The 17,723-nt window shown below is 38.9% G+C and overlaps 1 protein-coding gene across 1 annotated transcript; it reads left to right on the forward strand.

Annotated features, from left to right (window-relative positions):
* The first annotated feature begins 2,566 nt into the window (after positions 1–2,566).
* Positions 2,567–9,817, forward strand: LOC110303550 (olfactory receptor 1078). The gene is made up of 3 exons (XM_021174662.1): positions 2,567–2,787; positions 5,484–5,551; positions 8,843–9,817. Exon 3 carries the CDS (start codon positions 8,856–8,858, stop codon positions 9,783–9,785), a length of 930 nt encoding a protein of 309 aa, XP_021030321.1. The 5' UTR covers positions 2,567–2,787; positions 5,484–5,551; positions 8,843–8,855; the 3' UTR covers positions 9,786–9,817.
* Positions 9,818–17,723: the final 7,906 nt, after the last annotated feature.

The raw sequence follows: 17,723 nt of genomic DNA on the forward strand, positions 1-17,723 counted from the left end.
CTCTAAAAAGTCCTTAATTTCTTTCTTTATTCCTTCCTTGACCAAGGTATCATTGAGAAGAGTGTTGTTCAGTTTCCACGTGAATGTTGGCTTCTATAGACTCTAGATACCTGGGTTGGCGACTTTTGCTCCCAGTTGTACCCCCTAACCAAAGAAGGGGAAGTGTTTGTGTGGTCCCCAGATCACCAGAAAGCCTTTAGAGAAATGAAAAAGCCCTACTGATGGCCAGCCTTTGCCTGACCTAACCAAGCCTTTCACTCTTTATGTGGAAGAGAGACCAGGGGTCGCCAGAGGAGTCCTTACTTAGACTTTGAGACTTTGAAAAAGGCCAGTGGCTTACCTATTCAAGAAGTTAGACCCTGTTGCCAGCGGGTGGTTTCTTGCCTGAAAGCTATTGCTGCCATAGCTCTGCTTGTCAAGGATGCTAATAAGCTCACTGTGGGACAGCAAATAACTGTAGTGGCACCCCACACTCTTGAAATCATTATCTGAATGCCCCCTGACTGATGGATGACGACCAACGCTTCTGTGACACATTATCAGAGCTTTTTGTTGACTGAATGAGTGACCTTCCCTCCACCTGCTGTCCTCAATCTCGCTACCCTACTGCCCAAGACTTCACCTACTCATCACTGCACTGACGTTCTGGCAGAAGAAACTGGTACTCAAAATGATCTGAAGGATCAGATCAGCCTTGGCCCGAGAGTTCGAGCTGGTACACCGGTGGCAGTAGCCTCATGGTTGAAGGACTGAGTTGGCCAATGTGATAGCCAAGAAGATCCTAGAAGAAATCTTCCCAAGGTTTGCAATACCCAAGGTGATCAGGTCTAATAATGGACCTGTCTTTGTTGCCCAGATAAATCANGGACTGGCCAAGATATTGGGGATTGATTAGAAGTTACATTGTGCATATAGGCTCCAAAGCTCAGGACAGGTAAAAAAGATGAATAGAATTCTAAGAGACCTTGACAAAATTAACCAAAGTAACTGGTGCAGACTTGGTGCTCCTTCCCCATGCCCATAACTGTCTTAAATGATGTGTTTAAACCTACATGTTGTTGTAATAATAATCTGTATGCTAAGTTAAAAGGCTTTCAGGTGGTGCAGAAAGAAGGCTGGTCACAATTGGCTACAGCGAAGGAGCCGGGTACCACAAAAGACATCTCACCAGTTCCAGCCAGAGACCTGATCCACGTACACCTACAACATGCCCAGACCCTGAAGCCTCACTAGAAGGGTCCCTGCCTAGTTCTGTTTACTATCCCTTCTTATTCTGTTGATTTCTATTCTCCACATAGAGATATAGACTTCTAAAATTCTAAGATTAGAATTACTTAGTAGAAGAAGAGAGGAATGAAAGAAAATAAAACTTGAGACCTGTGATTCATGTAATGTATGTCAAATAGCCCAAAGAGTTATTCGTGAGCTTTGAAACCTGGGGCTGAGAACATAGCAGAACAGGCCAGGACATGCCTGGGCAGGCCCATCGTTAAGACATTCCTAAGGCTGCTTGGCTATAAAGATAAAGAGAGATAAAGAGAGTGACACACCTCCCTATCTCCCGCCCTCTGACCTAAGTTAAATGTTAACAGGCTGCTGATGTTTAAATGAACCAATCATGTGAAACCACGCCAATTCCTCCCCCAGCCCCAGGCCCCTTTCTTTAAAAACCCCTAGCTTCCATGCCTTGTGGTCGAATCCACTGTCTCCTTCATGAGATACGTTTCGACCCAGAGCTCCATCATTAAACTACCTCAGGTTTTTACATCAAAAAAAAAAAAAAAAAAGAATAATTTACTATTTTTCAGTGAAAACTTGAAAAGCTAGAATGCCCTAAGCAGATATCCTGCAGACTCTAAGAGACCACAGAGACCAGACCAGTCTACTATAAACAGCAAAACATTTGATAATCATAGATGGAAAAAAACCCAAGACATTCCACGATAAAGTCAAATTTAAACAATATCTATCTTGTTGGCTTGGGGGTTTTGCGAAATTTCTGACAGTGGATGTGGGCTTGTCTCTGACTCTTTTTGTGTTCTTGGGTGCTCTTTTCTTCTACTGGGTTCCCTCACCCAGACTTAATATGAGGGTTTGTGCTTGATCTTATTATATCTTGTGCTGTGTTGGGGTGATGGCCCTTAGGAGGCCTGTTCTTTACTGGAGAATGTTGGAGGTTGGATCTGGGCAGAAAGATAGGATGGGTAGAGAACTAGGTGGAATGGATGGAGGGGAAATTTGTATTAGAATGTATTGTATGAGAAAATAATATTTATAAAACCCAAGATTTAACATTTGGATGTTGAATGTTGATTCTCTTAATTTCATTAAACAAAGAAGGGTCAGAGGGGTCAGAATACAACAATAGGTAGAAAATATGCTAGAAGATCAGATGTCTATGGAGTAGGATGAATAAAAATCATATTTAATGGATTATAAACTGCTCTATTGGGAACAAACTGGATAAAACTCTTCCCTTTCCAGGCCCAGTACCCCACTGGGAAATCAGGTGGCAATAGGATGATTTAAGCAGAAGAGACTGTGGGTAATGAGCAAATATAGTGAGCTGCAAATGCCTCCTCTGATTACCCTTTGACTGATCAGTCTTAAGCTGGACAGCACAGAAGGTCTCTTTTGAGGTCTTAAGTCTCTATAGGGGAAAAACACTTGACTCCTTCTTGCTGTGCTGTATAAGACACAGCTTCGGTCTCCATCCTCTGGCATCAGGAAAAACTTTGACCTTCTCTAGAGAGAGAGAGAGACCTTCCTCCCTAGCCTTGAATCCAGGTGAGTCTAAGAACACAGGATATACTGCAGGGAAGGAGAAGAGAATGGAACCTGAGAACTGAGAACTGAATGGAATCTGAGGTCAACATGAGAGCCAGGACCCTAGCTCAGAGTGACCTTGTTGAGCATGCCTGCATTGTGATTCATTACTTATAATACTTCACATATTTATTATTCTTTTTTAAATTAATCATTTTATTCATTTACATTTCAAATTATATCCCCCTTTCCAGTTATCCCTCCAGAAACCTCCCATCCTCTCTCCCTCTTCCCCCTCCCCTTTGTCTCTATGAGGGTGCTCCTCTATTCACTCATCCACTCCCTCCTCACTGCTCTATTATACCCCTATGCTGGGGCATCAAGCTTCACAGGACCAAGGGCCTCCCCTCTCATTGATGCCAGATAATGCCATCCTCTGCTACATATGCAGCTGGAGCCAGGGGTTTCTCCGTGTGTACTCTTTGGTTGGTGGTTTAGTCCCTGGGAGCTCTGGGTAGTCCAGTTAGTTGATATTGTTCTTCCTATGGGGTTGTCATCCTCTTAAGCTCCTTCAGTCCTTCTCCTAACTCTTCCATTGTGGTCCCCAAGCTCAGCCTGATTGTTGGCTGAGTATCTGCATCTGTATTTGTCAGGTGGTAGTAGAACATCTAAGGGAACAGCCATACCAAACTCCTGGCAGGCACTTCTTCACATCTGCAGTAATGTGGGGGTTTGTTGTCTACAGATTTGATGGATTCCTAGGTGGGGTAGTCTCTGGATGGCCTTTCATTCACTCTCTGTTCTCTTTTTGCCCCCGTCTTTCCTTTGGATAGGAACATTTCTGGGTTAAAAAGTTTGAGATGGGTGGGTGGCCCCATCCCTCAAATGTGGACTGTGCCTATCTACTAGAAGTGGCTCTACAGCTTCTATCTTCCCTTTGTTGAGTTTTTCAGCTAAAGTCATTCCCAATGGGTCTGTTGTCTGGGACTTTGTAGTGCCACCCCCAGTTTCCCAACCCCTACTGCTAAATGTTTCAATTTCCTAACACTGTACTTCTCTCCTGTCCCTGTCAATACCTGATCCTGCCCCTATTTTTCCCCTCCCCCTCCTTTCTCCCTCCCAGGTTGCTCCTTTCCTTTTCCTCCTGTGATTGTGTTGTTCCCTGTTCTATGTATGATCGAAGCACCTACACTTTGGTCTTCTTTCTTCTTAAGCTCTATATGGTTTGTGGGTTGTATTGTGGGTATTATGAGCTTGTGCTATCAAAAGAAATGAGCATTGAACTGATTGATGCAGGATTCATTGATGACAATAAAATGACAATAACAGAAGCACATAGAAAAAGGAAACCAGGTACTAGGGAGATAGCCTAGTGTTTAAAGTGCTTGCACAGAAGCATGCAAATCAAAATTTGGGTTTTCAGAGCTCATGTAAATGACAGAAGACAGAGGTAGAAGTTCACTGACCAAGCTGGCTGGCCAGACGAGTCATATCTGTGAGCTATGGGTTTGATGGTGTGACCCTACTTCAAAGATTATTATGGAAGAGGGATATAGACTGGTTCCAGACATCAATCTTAGGCCTGCACCTGCACAGGTAAACATGTGCACTCATAGATGCAAACATGAACACACACACACACACACCCCATACACATGCATAGAGGTATATAGAGGGGGCGTTATTGGGAAAAGACACGCATATTCCTTCAGTAAAGGAACACATGCAGCCCCAGGGGAAGTAGGGTGTTCTTTATGAAGGGAAATGCTACAAAATGAAACAATTTTTGTATTTTAGATCAGACATACTCTACTGCTTCTGTGTTGCTGATAAAGGATAGTAAAAGTTTTTTTTTCAAATCTTATTATATAATTTCTTTTTTAAAAAAAGATTTATTTTATTTATTATATGTAAGTACACTGTAGCTGTCTTCAGACACAAGAAGAGGGAATCAGGTCTTGTTACAGATGGTTGTGAGCCACCATGTGGTTGCTGGGAATTGAACCAGGGCCTCCGGAACAGCAGTCAGTGCTCTTAACCACTGAGCCATCTCTCCAGCCCCATGATACAATTTCTTAAGATAAACTTTTAAAGTAATGTCTTTCACTCTAACTAGAATTCTTTACAGAGAATTATATAACAGATGGATCAATGCAGGTCCTAAAGACAGTTGATCTGTGAGGTTGAACACATTGGAGAGTTAGTCATTTCCTTTCTTTTCTCCTCAGGATCTATGCAAGCTCTTTCTTTTCACAACCAGTTGTGTATCATATTCTTGTTCTCTAATGCAATATTTCCAATAAAGTGTTGGGTTTAGTTTTATACAAACTTTATTCTTTTCATTTAGTTATTTCATATACACAAAAATCTAAAGGAATGTGTGGAGGAGAGAACTGACTCCTGTAAGTTGTTCTCTGAGTACACACACAGGAGTGGACATTAATGAGCACAAATACTAAAATAAATTGTCATTTTAAAAATAAGGAAATAAAAATAGTGTGGGATTATGTAACTATTTTTTCACCACTTTGCGAAACCAAGTCACTCCTGATTGAAAACTACCATTTGAACTAAGAAAGTATTTTTCTTGTGTGGTATAATAGCAGTTTAATAAAAAAAAGAATATGAGAGACCATGTAAAATATGATACATATCTATTATAAAATTTCATGCATACCTTGAAATAAATTACCTGCTTTATAATATTTTATTTCCAGGCCTCTAGAGATATTTTTGTGTGAGGAGATAAAGAAAACCACAAAAGACACTGCAATACACAAAGAAGGTATTTGCCATGGTTTAGCACAAAAAAGTGAATACAGTTAATTATTGCAGCTGTATGAAAGATGTGAGACATAATTATGGATATAACATATTTTTGATGGAAAGTAAGAACATATCCTATAGGCACCACCAGCATTCATATACATGAAATACTATTAATATAGTTTTTCTTTTTATGTATGGGTTCTAAATTTTTAACTTTTCTGTTTATTAAGGTATTATCATGTTAATTTTAAAATTTTTTGACATTCGCTATCATGCATATGATGATTTTTAAGGTTTATGGTCGTTCATTCTGCTACTTCTTTCACTTCACAAGTTACACAGATACATGTGGAGTGAGTCTCTTGTGTATTGAATTTGGGAGCACAAAAACATGAAAATAAAAGGGATGTAATTAGTGTTGTTTTAAAATTTATCTCTGTACTCACAGTGATCTTTAGTATGATGTCTAGCTGCTGGGACTCTACAGCATGACTGTGTGGAATACAGTGTGGAAGTTTGTAATAATACAATCTAGTCAATCAGCATTTATGGCTCAAGAAATCTTCATTATCATATTGTGTTAGAATTCCTTAAATTCCCCTGTTCTAATTTTTATTAGTTTAAAAAGAAATGTTTTTAAAACATATTATGAAAAACATATATGTTGTATTAGAGTAGTTACCTTACGACTCTCCAAACCCTGAGAACATGAAAACAGAATAATGTCTACTTACAGTTTCTATGGTTTGGAATATCTACATAATCTTGTCAATGTGCATATGTATTCTGTATGTGGTTTTGTAGAAACCATGAATTTTATTAGCTATATTTCTGATTATTCCTATCACATAAGTAATTCCTATACTGTTGTCTTGCTTTCATTTTATTTATCCTCATTTTTTTTTTGATTCTCAGACACATTTGTGAGCATTCAAGCACAGATAGAGACATCTACACATGGAGATACACACACACACACACACACACATACATATATATATGTATATATACACACACACACAGACACACAGAGACAAAGACACGTGCATAGATAAATACAAAGGCATGCACACAAGAACATGCAGTTGCACAGACACATTTCATTAGGCTATCAGTCTTTTTTTCTTTTCTAAAACGATATTTTATATTTATTCTTTGAAAACTTCATACATATATGCAACATAGCTTGGCCATATCACCAATTTATTTCATTATATTTATGTTATTTCAACTAGATGGTCATAAATTAATTATTCAGTCATTTATGGTTGAAAATATTTTGTGTTTTGACTTATTATTATTATTATTATTATTTTACAAAATAGTGCTTCAAAAACATATTGCAAAATAAAGTTTTAATAGTTGGTAGTTTTGAGCACATTCTCCTGGGTATGTTGTGGAGTTGTCAGTGAGGGTAGATGGTGAGGAAGATTTGGTGGAAATGGCCTCAGAGGGCCACCATAATTTGTTTGTTGACAAGCACTTCTCAGAGGAAAGATTCTGGATGTTTGTACTGAAAAGTTATTCTTATACTGGCTGGAGCTATCAAATATCAATAACAGTTAGTAGGCCATCCAGTTCAATTAATAGCATGCCTCTGCAAGAAACTTAAATGCAAGGAAAACATGATGTGAATGAGTGTCCCTGTGTTGCATTTTAACAACAACATTCAGATTACTTTATTGACCATCATTTTCTGGCATCAGCTTTCATTACATTTTGTCTTTCTCATTGTCTCCTTGGTGGCTTCAAACATCTGAAACAAACAGCATGAATTTGACATGAGCAGGCTGAAATAAAACTCCTGGCTACATGAACTCTCTGTTTCAATGTCATCTTCCTTGCTATCCATATTCTGATATTTATAATATTAGCATCCCCAGTCGTTGAAGGCATAGGTAAAGATTAGTATGCACAAACCCTAGGTTTGATCCTCAGACACATTTGTGAGCATTCACACAGAGAGACAAACATCCACAAACAAACACAGAGAAGCACACACAGACACACAGAGACAAAAAAATACAAAGGCATGCACACAAAGACGTGCAATTGCATAGACATACTTCATTGGGCTATAAGTCAGTTTTTTAAATTTTAAAACAATAGTTTATATTTATTCTTTGAAAACTTCATACATAAATGTAACATAGCTTGATCATATCACCAACATTTCCTATTCCATCTGCTCCTAGATGAAACACCTTTCTCCCAGCATTCGTATACTCCCTTTTTAATATCCCATTAATTCCAACTGGAACTTCCCATAAGTGCAAGGATGTAGGACAATCCTCTGAGATGTGAGCAAAACAGCAGTGGTCCAAACCTCAAAGAAAAGTGATTGTTTCCTCTACCAGTAGCCATCAGCTACCTGTAGTTCCTTTCCTGGGAGTTAGTCTCTCCCACAACCATGCTGGTTTTTTTCGTTCTTTTTTTTTTAAAGCCTGGCTTGATCTTATGTGGGACTCATCTAGGTAATTACAGGTGCTATAAAAACATGTGTATAACAGTTAAATCACGCCCAGAGGCCAGCCTTTCCTACCTTTCCTCATCCTCTGGTTCTTACATTTTCTCTTATGTCTTCTTGGTTCTATTACCATTGATGTGTTCTGAGCCTTGGCTGCTTGGAGGTTGATGCATATGTCTGATCTTCATCTCACAGTCACTTATTCTCAGCATTTCCACCAGTTTATAAAGCTCTTTATTCACCACTACCCACACCAAAAAGAAGCTACTCTGATCTAGGTTTAGACCAGTACAAATTTATGGATATAAATGTATATGTGTAGAAAGTAGTTTTACAAAATAGTCACTAAGAAAAATAACAGTGATATGTTCTTTACAAGGAGCTATAGCTCCTCTAGGCATTTTTTGTACACTTGTTTTATAGTGTTTACCATGATTTCCTTTCTGGGGAGCAGGCCTTGAATCCTAATTTTTATCAGCAAGTATCACACAAGTATAACATGTGTTGGCAATGAACTTATAGAAATTACTTTTGTTTCAACCTCCAGAGTGTCTGGATTATAGTCATAACCATTAGCCTTTAATTATAGCTTGGTACCTTCCTATATAGTACTAAGTGTTGAAAAGAATATTCTTATTAAATCTACAGTATACATGATCTCTCAGGGACAAAGGCTCATAGAGAGATAGGAATTCCTCCTAAGTTATAGCACAGACTGTCCTAAAAGTATTAGATTCATGCCAAAGTGTTAAATTATTTGCTAAAAAAATACTATTTTTATCTATGTGAAAATATCTATTTGTGTGGAGAATAGTTGTTGTGTTTTCTCTTTATTTCTAGAAAGATTCAACACATGGACTCAAGTAACAGGACAAGAGTTGCAGAATTTCTTCTTCTTGGATTTTTAGAAAACAAAGACCTGCAACCTGCTATTTATGGTCTTTTCCTCTCTATGTACCTGGTTACTGTTGTTGGGAACACGTTAATTATTGTGGCTATTATTTCAGGCCCCCGACTGCATACCCCCATGTATTTCTTCCTGTCTAATCTGTCCTTTGTGGACATCTGTTTCATTTCAACTACTATTCCAAAGATGTTAGTGAACTTACAGACCCAAAACAAGGTCATCACCTATGCAGGGTGCATTACCCAGATATACTTTTTCTTGCTTTTTGTAGAATTGGACAACTTCTTGCTCACTATCATGGCCTATGACCGTTATGTGGCCATCTGTCACCCTATGCACTACACAGTTATCATGAACTACCAGCTCTGTGGATTTCTGGTTCTGGTGTCTTGGATTGTAAGTGTTCTGCATGCCTTATTTCAAAGCTTAATGATGTTGGAGCTGCCCTTCTGCACACAGCCGGAAATCCCACACTTCTTCTGTGAACCTAATCAGGTGATTCAACTCACTTGTTCTGATGCATTTCTTAATGATATGGTGATATATTTTACACTTGTGCTGCTAGCTATTGTTCCTCTTGCTGGTGTCTTCTATTCTTACTTCAAGATAGTGTCCTCCATACATGCAATGTCCTCAGTTCATGGGAAGTACAAAGCATTCTCCACCTGTGCATCTCATCTATTAGTCGTCTCTTTATTTTACTGTACAGGCCTAGGAGTGTACCTCAGTTCTGCCGCAAACCATAGCTCACAAGCAAGTGCAACAGCCTCAGTCACGTACACTGTAGTTACCCCTATGATGAACCCTTTCATCTATAGTCTTAGGAATAAAGATGTTAAGAGTGCCCTAAAAAGACTCTTCGTGAGGAAATTATAACGAGTCCTACCTTCCCCACTTTATGTTCCTCCTAGCTTTATGTCATCTCATTTGTTTTCTTTTTAGTTATTAATAACCTTATGAGGACAGTTTATGGTGCCTATAAGCATGTGGCCTTCCACTGGAGCATGAACAATCTACTAGTCACCAAATCTCCAAGGGAGAGAGACTCCTAGAGCCTGGAACACTAGTCAGATGGTAGACAAACTTCATTCTGTTTACTTTCTGGAGTTCTTATAATTTGATTTCAAGTGTACATGGCAAGCAACTCATTTGATTAAGATTTATGCTCTCAGACTCTCAGAGACTGAGCCACCAACCAAAGAACATTCCTGGGCTTGACCAAGGAATGACATATATGTAGCAGATGTGCAGCTCAGTCTCCATGTGGATTCCCCAACAATTGGAGTAGGGGCTGTGATTAAAGCTGTTGCCTGTCTGTGAATTCTGTTTCCAGACTGGGCTGCAATATCTCACCTCAGGGGGAGAAGAAACACCTGCAGAGATTTAATGCACCAGAGTGGAGCAATATTCTAGAAGCACACCCTCTCTGAGGAGAAGGGGATGGGGAAATAAAGAGGGGGGCAGCAATTGGTTTATATAATGAATAAGTCAATAAATTAATGGAAAAAATTCTGCTCTCTGTTACTGAAACAATCTTCCTAATGCTCTCCCCCAAAGTTATTGCAAAATGACACAAGAACCATTTAAGAATATACATTTATATAAAGGACAAATATACTTTAAAAAACCCATAATTTGTTCTCACAAGTCATATATCTTTATTGAGGAACACATCCTTGTTTCACTATAAGTTCAATCATGAGATTAGTTATACATATAAAATTGCTAAATATGTAAATCATGTAATTATGACTATATGAAAAATTGTAATTTTTGTCTTTTGCATATTGTATTCTTTATCTTGTCTTTTTCACTCTCCCATTTTCCATATGTGTGTGTGTGTGTGTGTGTGTGTGTGTGTGTGTGTGTTTCTGTATGCATTTGGGCTCACATATGTCTAGGTGCATATACACATGAGTGTATGTTCATTTAGATGCCTGAAGCTGGTGATAGTAATCAGGCTTATATTTTCTTTCAACTTGTTCACTGTCAGTCAAACCCAGAGCTCTGTAGCCAGTATGCCATGGGGACTCCACCTTCTACTTCCGAGAATAAAATTAGAAGCAAGCCATGATGTCCACATGAGATTGCTTGGGTTCTGGCAATCCAAATTCAAATTCTTATATTTGTAGGAAAGACATTTAACTATGTTTAACTTCACAATTCAGAGGCATTTAACTTAACCATTAGGAATTTAATTTTTAAATTATTATTTTTTTTCCTAGATAGGGTTTCTCTGTGTAGTCCTGGCTGTCCTGGAACTCACTCTGTAGACCAGGCTGGCCTCAAACTCAGAAATCCGTCTGCCTCTGCCTCCCAAGTGCTGGGATTAAAGGCATGTGCCACCACACCCAGCTAGAAATTTAATTTTGAAATTAATTTAATTTATAATATATACTATATTTACATAATTTCTACTCATTCTTTCTATAAATCCTTCTATGCATGCCACTCTTTCTCAAGTTCATGGTCTCTTATCTTTTAACTGTTATTGTCACATGATATATATGCACACATAAGAGTATATACTGATCTGTGCTGTGGTACTAACTCTGTGCCACAGCTCTCTGCACCCCAATCCTGCCTGGAGATAGCTTGTCTCCAAGGAGTACTGATACATATAAGATCACAGGAGTTCTGACACAACCAGGCTCATAGGCTTAGAGGATTGACAAGCTCCAGTCAGGAACAACAAGACCAGCTAACACCAGAGATAACCAGATGTAGAGAAGCAAGTGCAAGAACATAAGCAACAGAAACTAAGCATACTTGGCATAATCAGAACACAGTTGTCCCACCAAAGCTACCGCTGGATACCCCAACACACCTGAAAGCAAGATTCTGATTTAAAATCATATCTTAAGATGACAATTTAACTCTTTATGAAGGACATAAAAAACTCCCTTAAAGAAATACAGAAGAACAAAGGTAAACAGGTAGAAGCACTTAAAGAGGAAAAACATAAATCTCTTAATTAAATACAGAAAAACACAAACAAACATGTAAAGGAATTGAACAAAACCATTGAGGATCTAAAAGCAGAAATAGAAACAATGAAGAAATCACAAAGATAGACAACGCTGGAGATGAAAAACCTAGGAAAAAATCAGGAGTCACAGATGCAAGTACCACCAACAGAATGCAAGAAATAGAAAGGATCACAGGCGTAGAGGATACCATAGAAAATATTGACACAACAAAGTAAATGCATAATGAAAAAGCTACTAACACAAAATATCCAGGAAATACAGGACACAACGAAAAGACCAACGCTAAGGTTAATAGGTATAGAAAAGAATGAAGGTTCCCGAATCAAAGGGCCAGTAAACATCATCAACAAAATTATAGAAGAAAACTTCTAACCTAAAGAAAGAGATGCTCAGAAACATAAAAGAAGCCAACAGAACCCCAAATAGATTAGACCAGAAAGGAAATTCTTCCCAACACATGATAACCAAAACAGCAAATGCACAGAACAAAGAAGGAATATTTAAAAAGTAAGGGGAAAAGGTCAAATAACATACAAAGGCAGATCTATCAGAATTACACCTAACTTCTCAACAGAGACTCTAAAAGCCAGAAGATCTTGGGCAGATGTCATAGAGATCCTAAGAGAACAAAAATGCTAGTCCAGGCTATTATACCTATCAAAATTCTCAATTACCATAGATGGAGAAACCAAGATATTCTATGAGAAAACCAAATTTAAATATATCTTTCAAAAAATTTAGCCCTAAATGGAAAACTCCAACACAAGGAGGAAGGGACTCTACACCCAAGAAAAGGCAAGAAATTAATCTTCTTACCAGAAACCAAAAAGAAGATAGCCACAAAAACATAATTTCACTTATAACAACAGAAATCACGAGAAGCAAAAATCAATGGTACTTAATATCTTTTAACATCAATGGACTCAATTCCCCAATAACAGACTAACAGAATGGATATGTAAACAGACCAACATTTTGCTGCATACAGGAAATGCACCTCAGTGACAAAACCAGACACTACCTCAGAGTAAAAGGCTGAAAAAATAATTTTTGAGCAAATGGTCCACAGAAACAAGCTGGAGTAGTCATTCTAACATCGAATAAAATCAACTTTCAACCAAAAGTTTTCATAAAAGATAAGGAAGGACACTTCATACTCATCAAAGAAAAGATCTACCAAGATGAACTCTTAATTCTAAACATCTATGCCCCAACGATAGGGCACTCATATATCTAAAAGAAACATTAATAAAGCTCAAAGCACACAGTGAAATTCACAAAATAATAGTGGAAGACTTCAACACTCCACTCTTAACAATGGACTAATTGTGGAAACAGAAATTAAACAGAGACAGTGAAACTAACAGAAGTTATGAGCCAAATGGATTTAACAGATATCTTTAGAACATCTCACCCTAAAACAAAAGAATATGCCTTCTTCTCAGCACCTCTTGGTACCTTCTCCAAAACGGATCATATAATCAGACATAAAAGAAGTCTCAACAGATACAAGGAGATTGAAACAATCCCACGCATCCTATCAGATCACCACAGACTAAGGATGGTCTTCAGTTGTGGGGCAATGGGCTATGTACAGACAGCCTGGTCTCCAGTCAAGTTTAGTTCTTGAGCCCTGTGGGATCTGGTGGGTGGTAGTTTCCACCTACATGGGATGGAAGGCATTCGATCATGTCTCCTGGACCCCTGACTCCTGATGAAGTTACCACCCCCACAGCCCCACAGGAGAGGCATGTGTCTTTCAGTCATGTAGACAATGTCCTAAGCTTCTGGCCTTCTGGCTGGACTCCTCCCCACAGTTACCTAGCAACAGCAAGATAAGCAGCCCACTATAAGAGGGGCTGCTTGGCCCTGCCTCACTCTCTTTAAACTTTCTCTCTCTCTTACTCTCTAAGCTTTTACCTCTCTCTCTGTAAGCCTTCACTTGTCTTACTCTCTAACACTCTTTATCTCTTTCCCTTCTCCCTTCTCTCCTCTTGGCCATGGCCAGTCTCTCTCTCTCTCTCTTTTTACTTTCTCTCTTTCCCCATGCTTTTCTACAATAAAGCTCTAAAACCATAGAATGTCTGTGTACATCAAGGCCCACCATGCATGGATGATGGGATAGGCTTTCTTCTAATGAGCTGCTTCTAACCTCCCTTCAGAAGGCCTTCCAGTGCTCCAGCTATGGACCAGACTATAGACAGAGACTCTCATCTGCGTTGGAACCACCCAGCACCCTTCTTTCCCCCTGCCCTCTCTTCCCATATCTCTGGGCCCAGTGGCACCCTGGGTCTCCTATTCTTTTCTCAGCTCCTCCGCTGTATCCAGTGTGGGATGCCAGAGACTGAGAACCTGGTACCAGGGGCTGCCCCTTGTCCACCCCATGCCGTGTGGGGTCAATGGCTTCACACAGCCAGATGCCCACCCGGGCCACTTGGAAAGCGTCCAGCAGTCCTCCCACATCTGCCCACCCAGAGCACTGGAACTCTGGCCAGATATAGGCACTCTCTGCTACTCCCCTCTTCCTCTTCACCCATGGCCCCACATTCAGTAACAACAAAAAGAATAGAAAGCCCACATGCACATGGAAGCTGAACAAATATGTACTCAATGATAACTTGGTCAGGGAAGAAATATGAAAGAAATTAAAGACCTTTTATAATTTAATGAAAATGAAAGCACAACATACCCAAAATTATGGGACATAATGAAAGCAGTGCTAAGAGAAAAACTCATAGCTCTAAGAGCCTCCCTAAAGAAATTGGATAGGGCACATACTAGCAGCTTAACAGTACATCTGAAAGCTTTAGAACAAAATGAATCAGATGTACCCAAAAGGAGTAGAAGGTAGGAAATAATCAAACTCAGGACTGAAATCAACCAAGTACAAATGAAGAGAACTTTAGCAAAGCCAGGAGCTTTTTCTTTGAGAAAATCAACAAAACGGATAAACACTTAGACTAACCAGAGGGCACCAGAGACAGTATCCAAATTAACCAAATCAGAAATGACAACAGAAATTGAGGGGAAAAAATCAGATCCTACCAAAAAAAAAAAAACAAAACAAAACAAAAAAAAAACCTATATTCAACTAAACTGGGAAATCTGGATAAAATGGATAATTTTCTAGACATATACCAGGTACCAAAGTTAAATCAGGATCAGATAAACCATCAAATCATTCCCATAACCCCTAAAGAAATAGAAGCTGTCATTAAAAGTCTTCCAAGCAAGAAAAGCCCAGGACTGGATGGTTTTAATAAAGAATTCTATCAGGCCTTCAAAGAAGACCTAGTACCCTTACTCTTCAAACTATTGCACAAAATAGAAACAGAAGGAACACTACTTAATTCTTTTTAATACTTAATTCTTTCAATAAAGCCACAATCACACTTATATCTTAACAACATGAAGACCCAACAAAGAAAGAGAACTCCATGAATATCGATGCAAAAAATACTCAATAAAATTCTTGCAAACTGAATCCAAGAACACATAGAAATATTCATCCACCATAATCAAGTAGGCTTCATCCCAGGGATGCAGTGATGGTTCAATATACAGAAATCCATCAACATAACCCAATATATATACAATACATATACAAAGAAAAAAAATACATGATCATCTCAGTAGATGCTGAAAAAGCCTTTGACAAAATTCAACACCACTTCATGTTAATAATCTGGGAAAGATCAGGAATTCAAGACCCATAACTAAATATAATAAAAACAATATACAGCAAACCAGTAGCCAACATCAAACTAAATGGAGAGAAACTTGAAGCAATCCCACCAAAATTAGGGACTAGATAAGGATGTCTACTTTCTCCCTATCTGTTCAGTATAGCACTTGAATTGCTAGCCAGAGTAATTAGACAACTAAAGGAGGTTAAAGGGTTACAAGTTGGAAAGGAAGAAGTCAAAATATCACTCTATCACTCTTTACAGATGAGTTCTTAGTATACTTAAGTGACCCCATATTACAGAGTAATAGTGATTAAAAAATACATGGTATTGGCACAGAAACAGGCAGGTAAATCAGTGGAATAGAATTGAAGACCCAGAATTAAACCCACACACCTATGATCACATGATCTTTGACAAAGTAGCTAAAACCATACAGTGAAAAAAAAAGGCAATATATTCAATAAATGGTACTGGCTCAAGTGAATGTAGGCATGTAAAAGAATGCAAATTGATTCATTCTTATCTCCTGGTACAAAGCTCAAGTTCAAGTGGATCAAGGACCTCCATATAAAACCTGATACACTGAATCTAGTAGAAGAGAAAGTGGGAAAGAACACATTGGCACAGGGGAAATTTTCCAGAACAGAACACCAATGGCCGAGGCTCTAAGATCGACTATTGAGAAATGGGACCTCATAAAATTGCAAAGATTATGTAAGGCAAATGACGATGTCATCTGGACAAAACAGCAACCCACAGATTAGTAAAGATCTTTTACCAATCCTACATCTGATAGAGGGCTAATATCTAAAATATACAAAGAACTCAAGAAGTTAGACCCAGAGAGCCAAATAATCCTATTTAAAAATGGGGTACAGAGCTAAACAACATTCTCAACTGTGGAATTTCAAATGACTGAGAAGTACGTAAAGAAATATTCAACATCCTTAGTCATCTGGGAAATGCAAATCAAAACACCCCTGATATTCCACCTCACACCAATCAGAATGGCTAAGATAAAAAACTCAGGTGACAGCAGATGTTTGTGAGGATGTGGAGGAAGAGGAACACTCCTCCATTGCTGGTGGGATTGCAAGCTGGTACAACCACTATGGAAATTAGTCTGGCAGTTCCTCTGAAAACTTGACTTAGTACCACCTGAGGACCCAGCTATACCACTCCTGGGCATATACCCAAAAGATGCTCCAACATATAACAAGGGCATATGCTCCACTAAGTTCATAGCAGTCTTATTTATAATAGCCAGAAGCTGAAAACAACCCAACTGTCCCTCAATTGATGAATGAATTCAGAAATTGTGGTACATTTCACTCAGCTATTAAAAACAACTTCATTAAATTTGCAAACAAATGGATGGAACTAGAAAATATTATTCTGAGTGAGGTAACACAGTCACAAAAGAATACACATGGTATGTACTCAGTCACAAGTGGGTATTTCTAAAAAAGCTCAGAATAATCACAATACAACTTATAGACTGTATGAAGCTCAAGAAGGAAGACTAAAGTGTGGATGCTGCAAATCCTACTTAGGAAAGGTAAGAAAATAATCAAGAGAGGTAGAGGGAGGAAGGAATTTGGTAGGGAAAGAGGAGGGGGAAAGGGTGAGTGATCAGGTGAGTGAGGAGATGGGGGGTTTACAGAGGGTCAAGAAATTGAACAGAAGTGTGTACAGTGGGGGTTGGGAAACTGAGGGTAGCCACCAGAAAGTCCCAGATACCAGGAAAGTAAGAGGCTTCCAGAACCCAACGACATGACATCAACTGAAACACCCAACAAAGGGAGAACCTGTAGAGACCATATCCAATGGTTAGGCATGTCTCTTGGTTGAGGGATGGGGCCAACCACCCATCTAAAAAAATTTAACTCATACTTTCTTCTGGCTAAAGGAAATATAGTGACAGAGTGGAGCAGAGGCTGAAGGAAAGGGCATCTAGACTGCCTGGGGATCCATCCCAAATGCAGTCACCAAACCTAGGCACTATTGCTGATGCCTAGAAGTGGTTGCTGACAGGAGCATGTTATAGTTGTCTCCTGAGAGACACTGCCAGAGTCTGACAAATACAGATGCAGATGCTTACAGCCAACCATGAAACTGAGTACAGGGACCACAAT

This window comes from Mus caroli, chromosome 10 (assembly GCF_900094665.2).
Source record: "Mus caroli chromosome 10, CAROLI_EIJ_v1.1, whole genome shotgun sequence".
NCBI classification, from domain to species: domain Eukaryota; kingdom Metazoa; phylum Chordata; class Mammalia; order Rodentia; family Muridae; genus Mus; species Mus caroli.

Bases quoted from the DNA above. Each gene is read 5' to 3' on its own strand.
- LOC110303550 (XM_021174662.1), top strand. From the start codon at position 8,856: ATGGACTCAAGTAACAGGACAAGAGTTGCAGAATTTCTTCTTCTTGGA.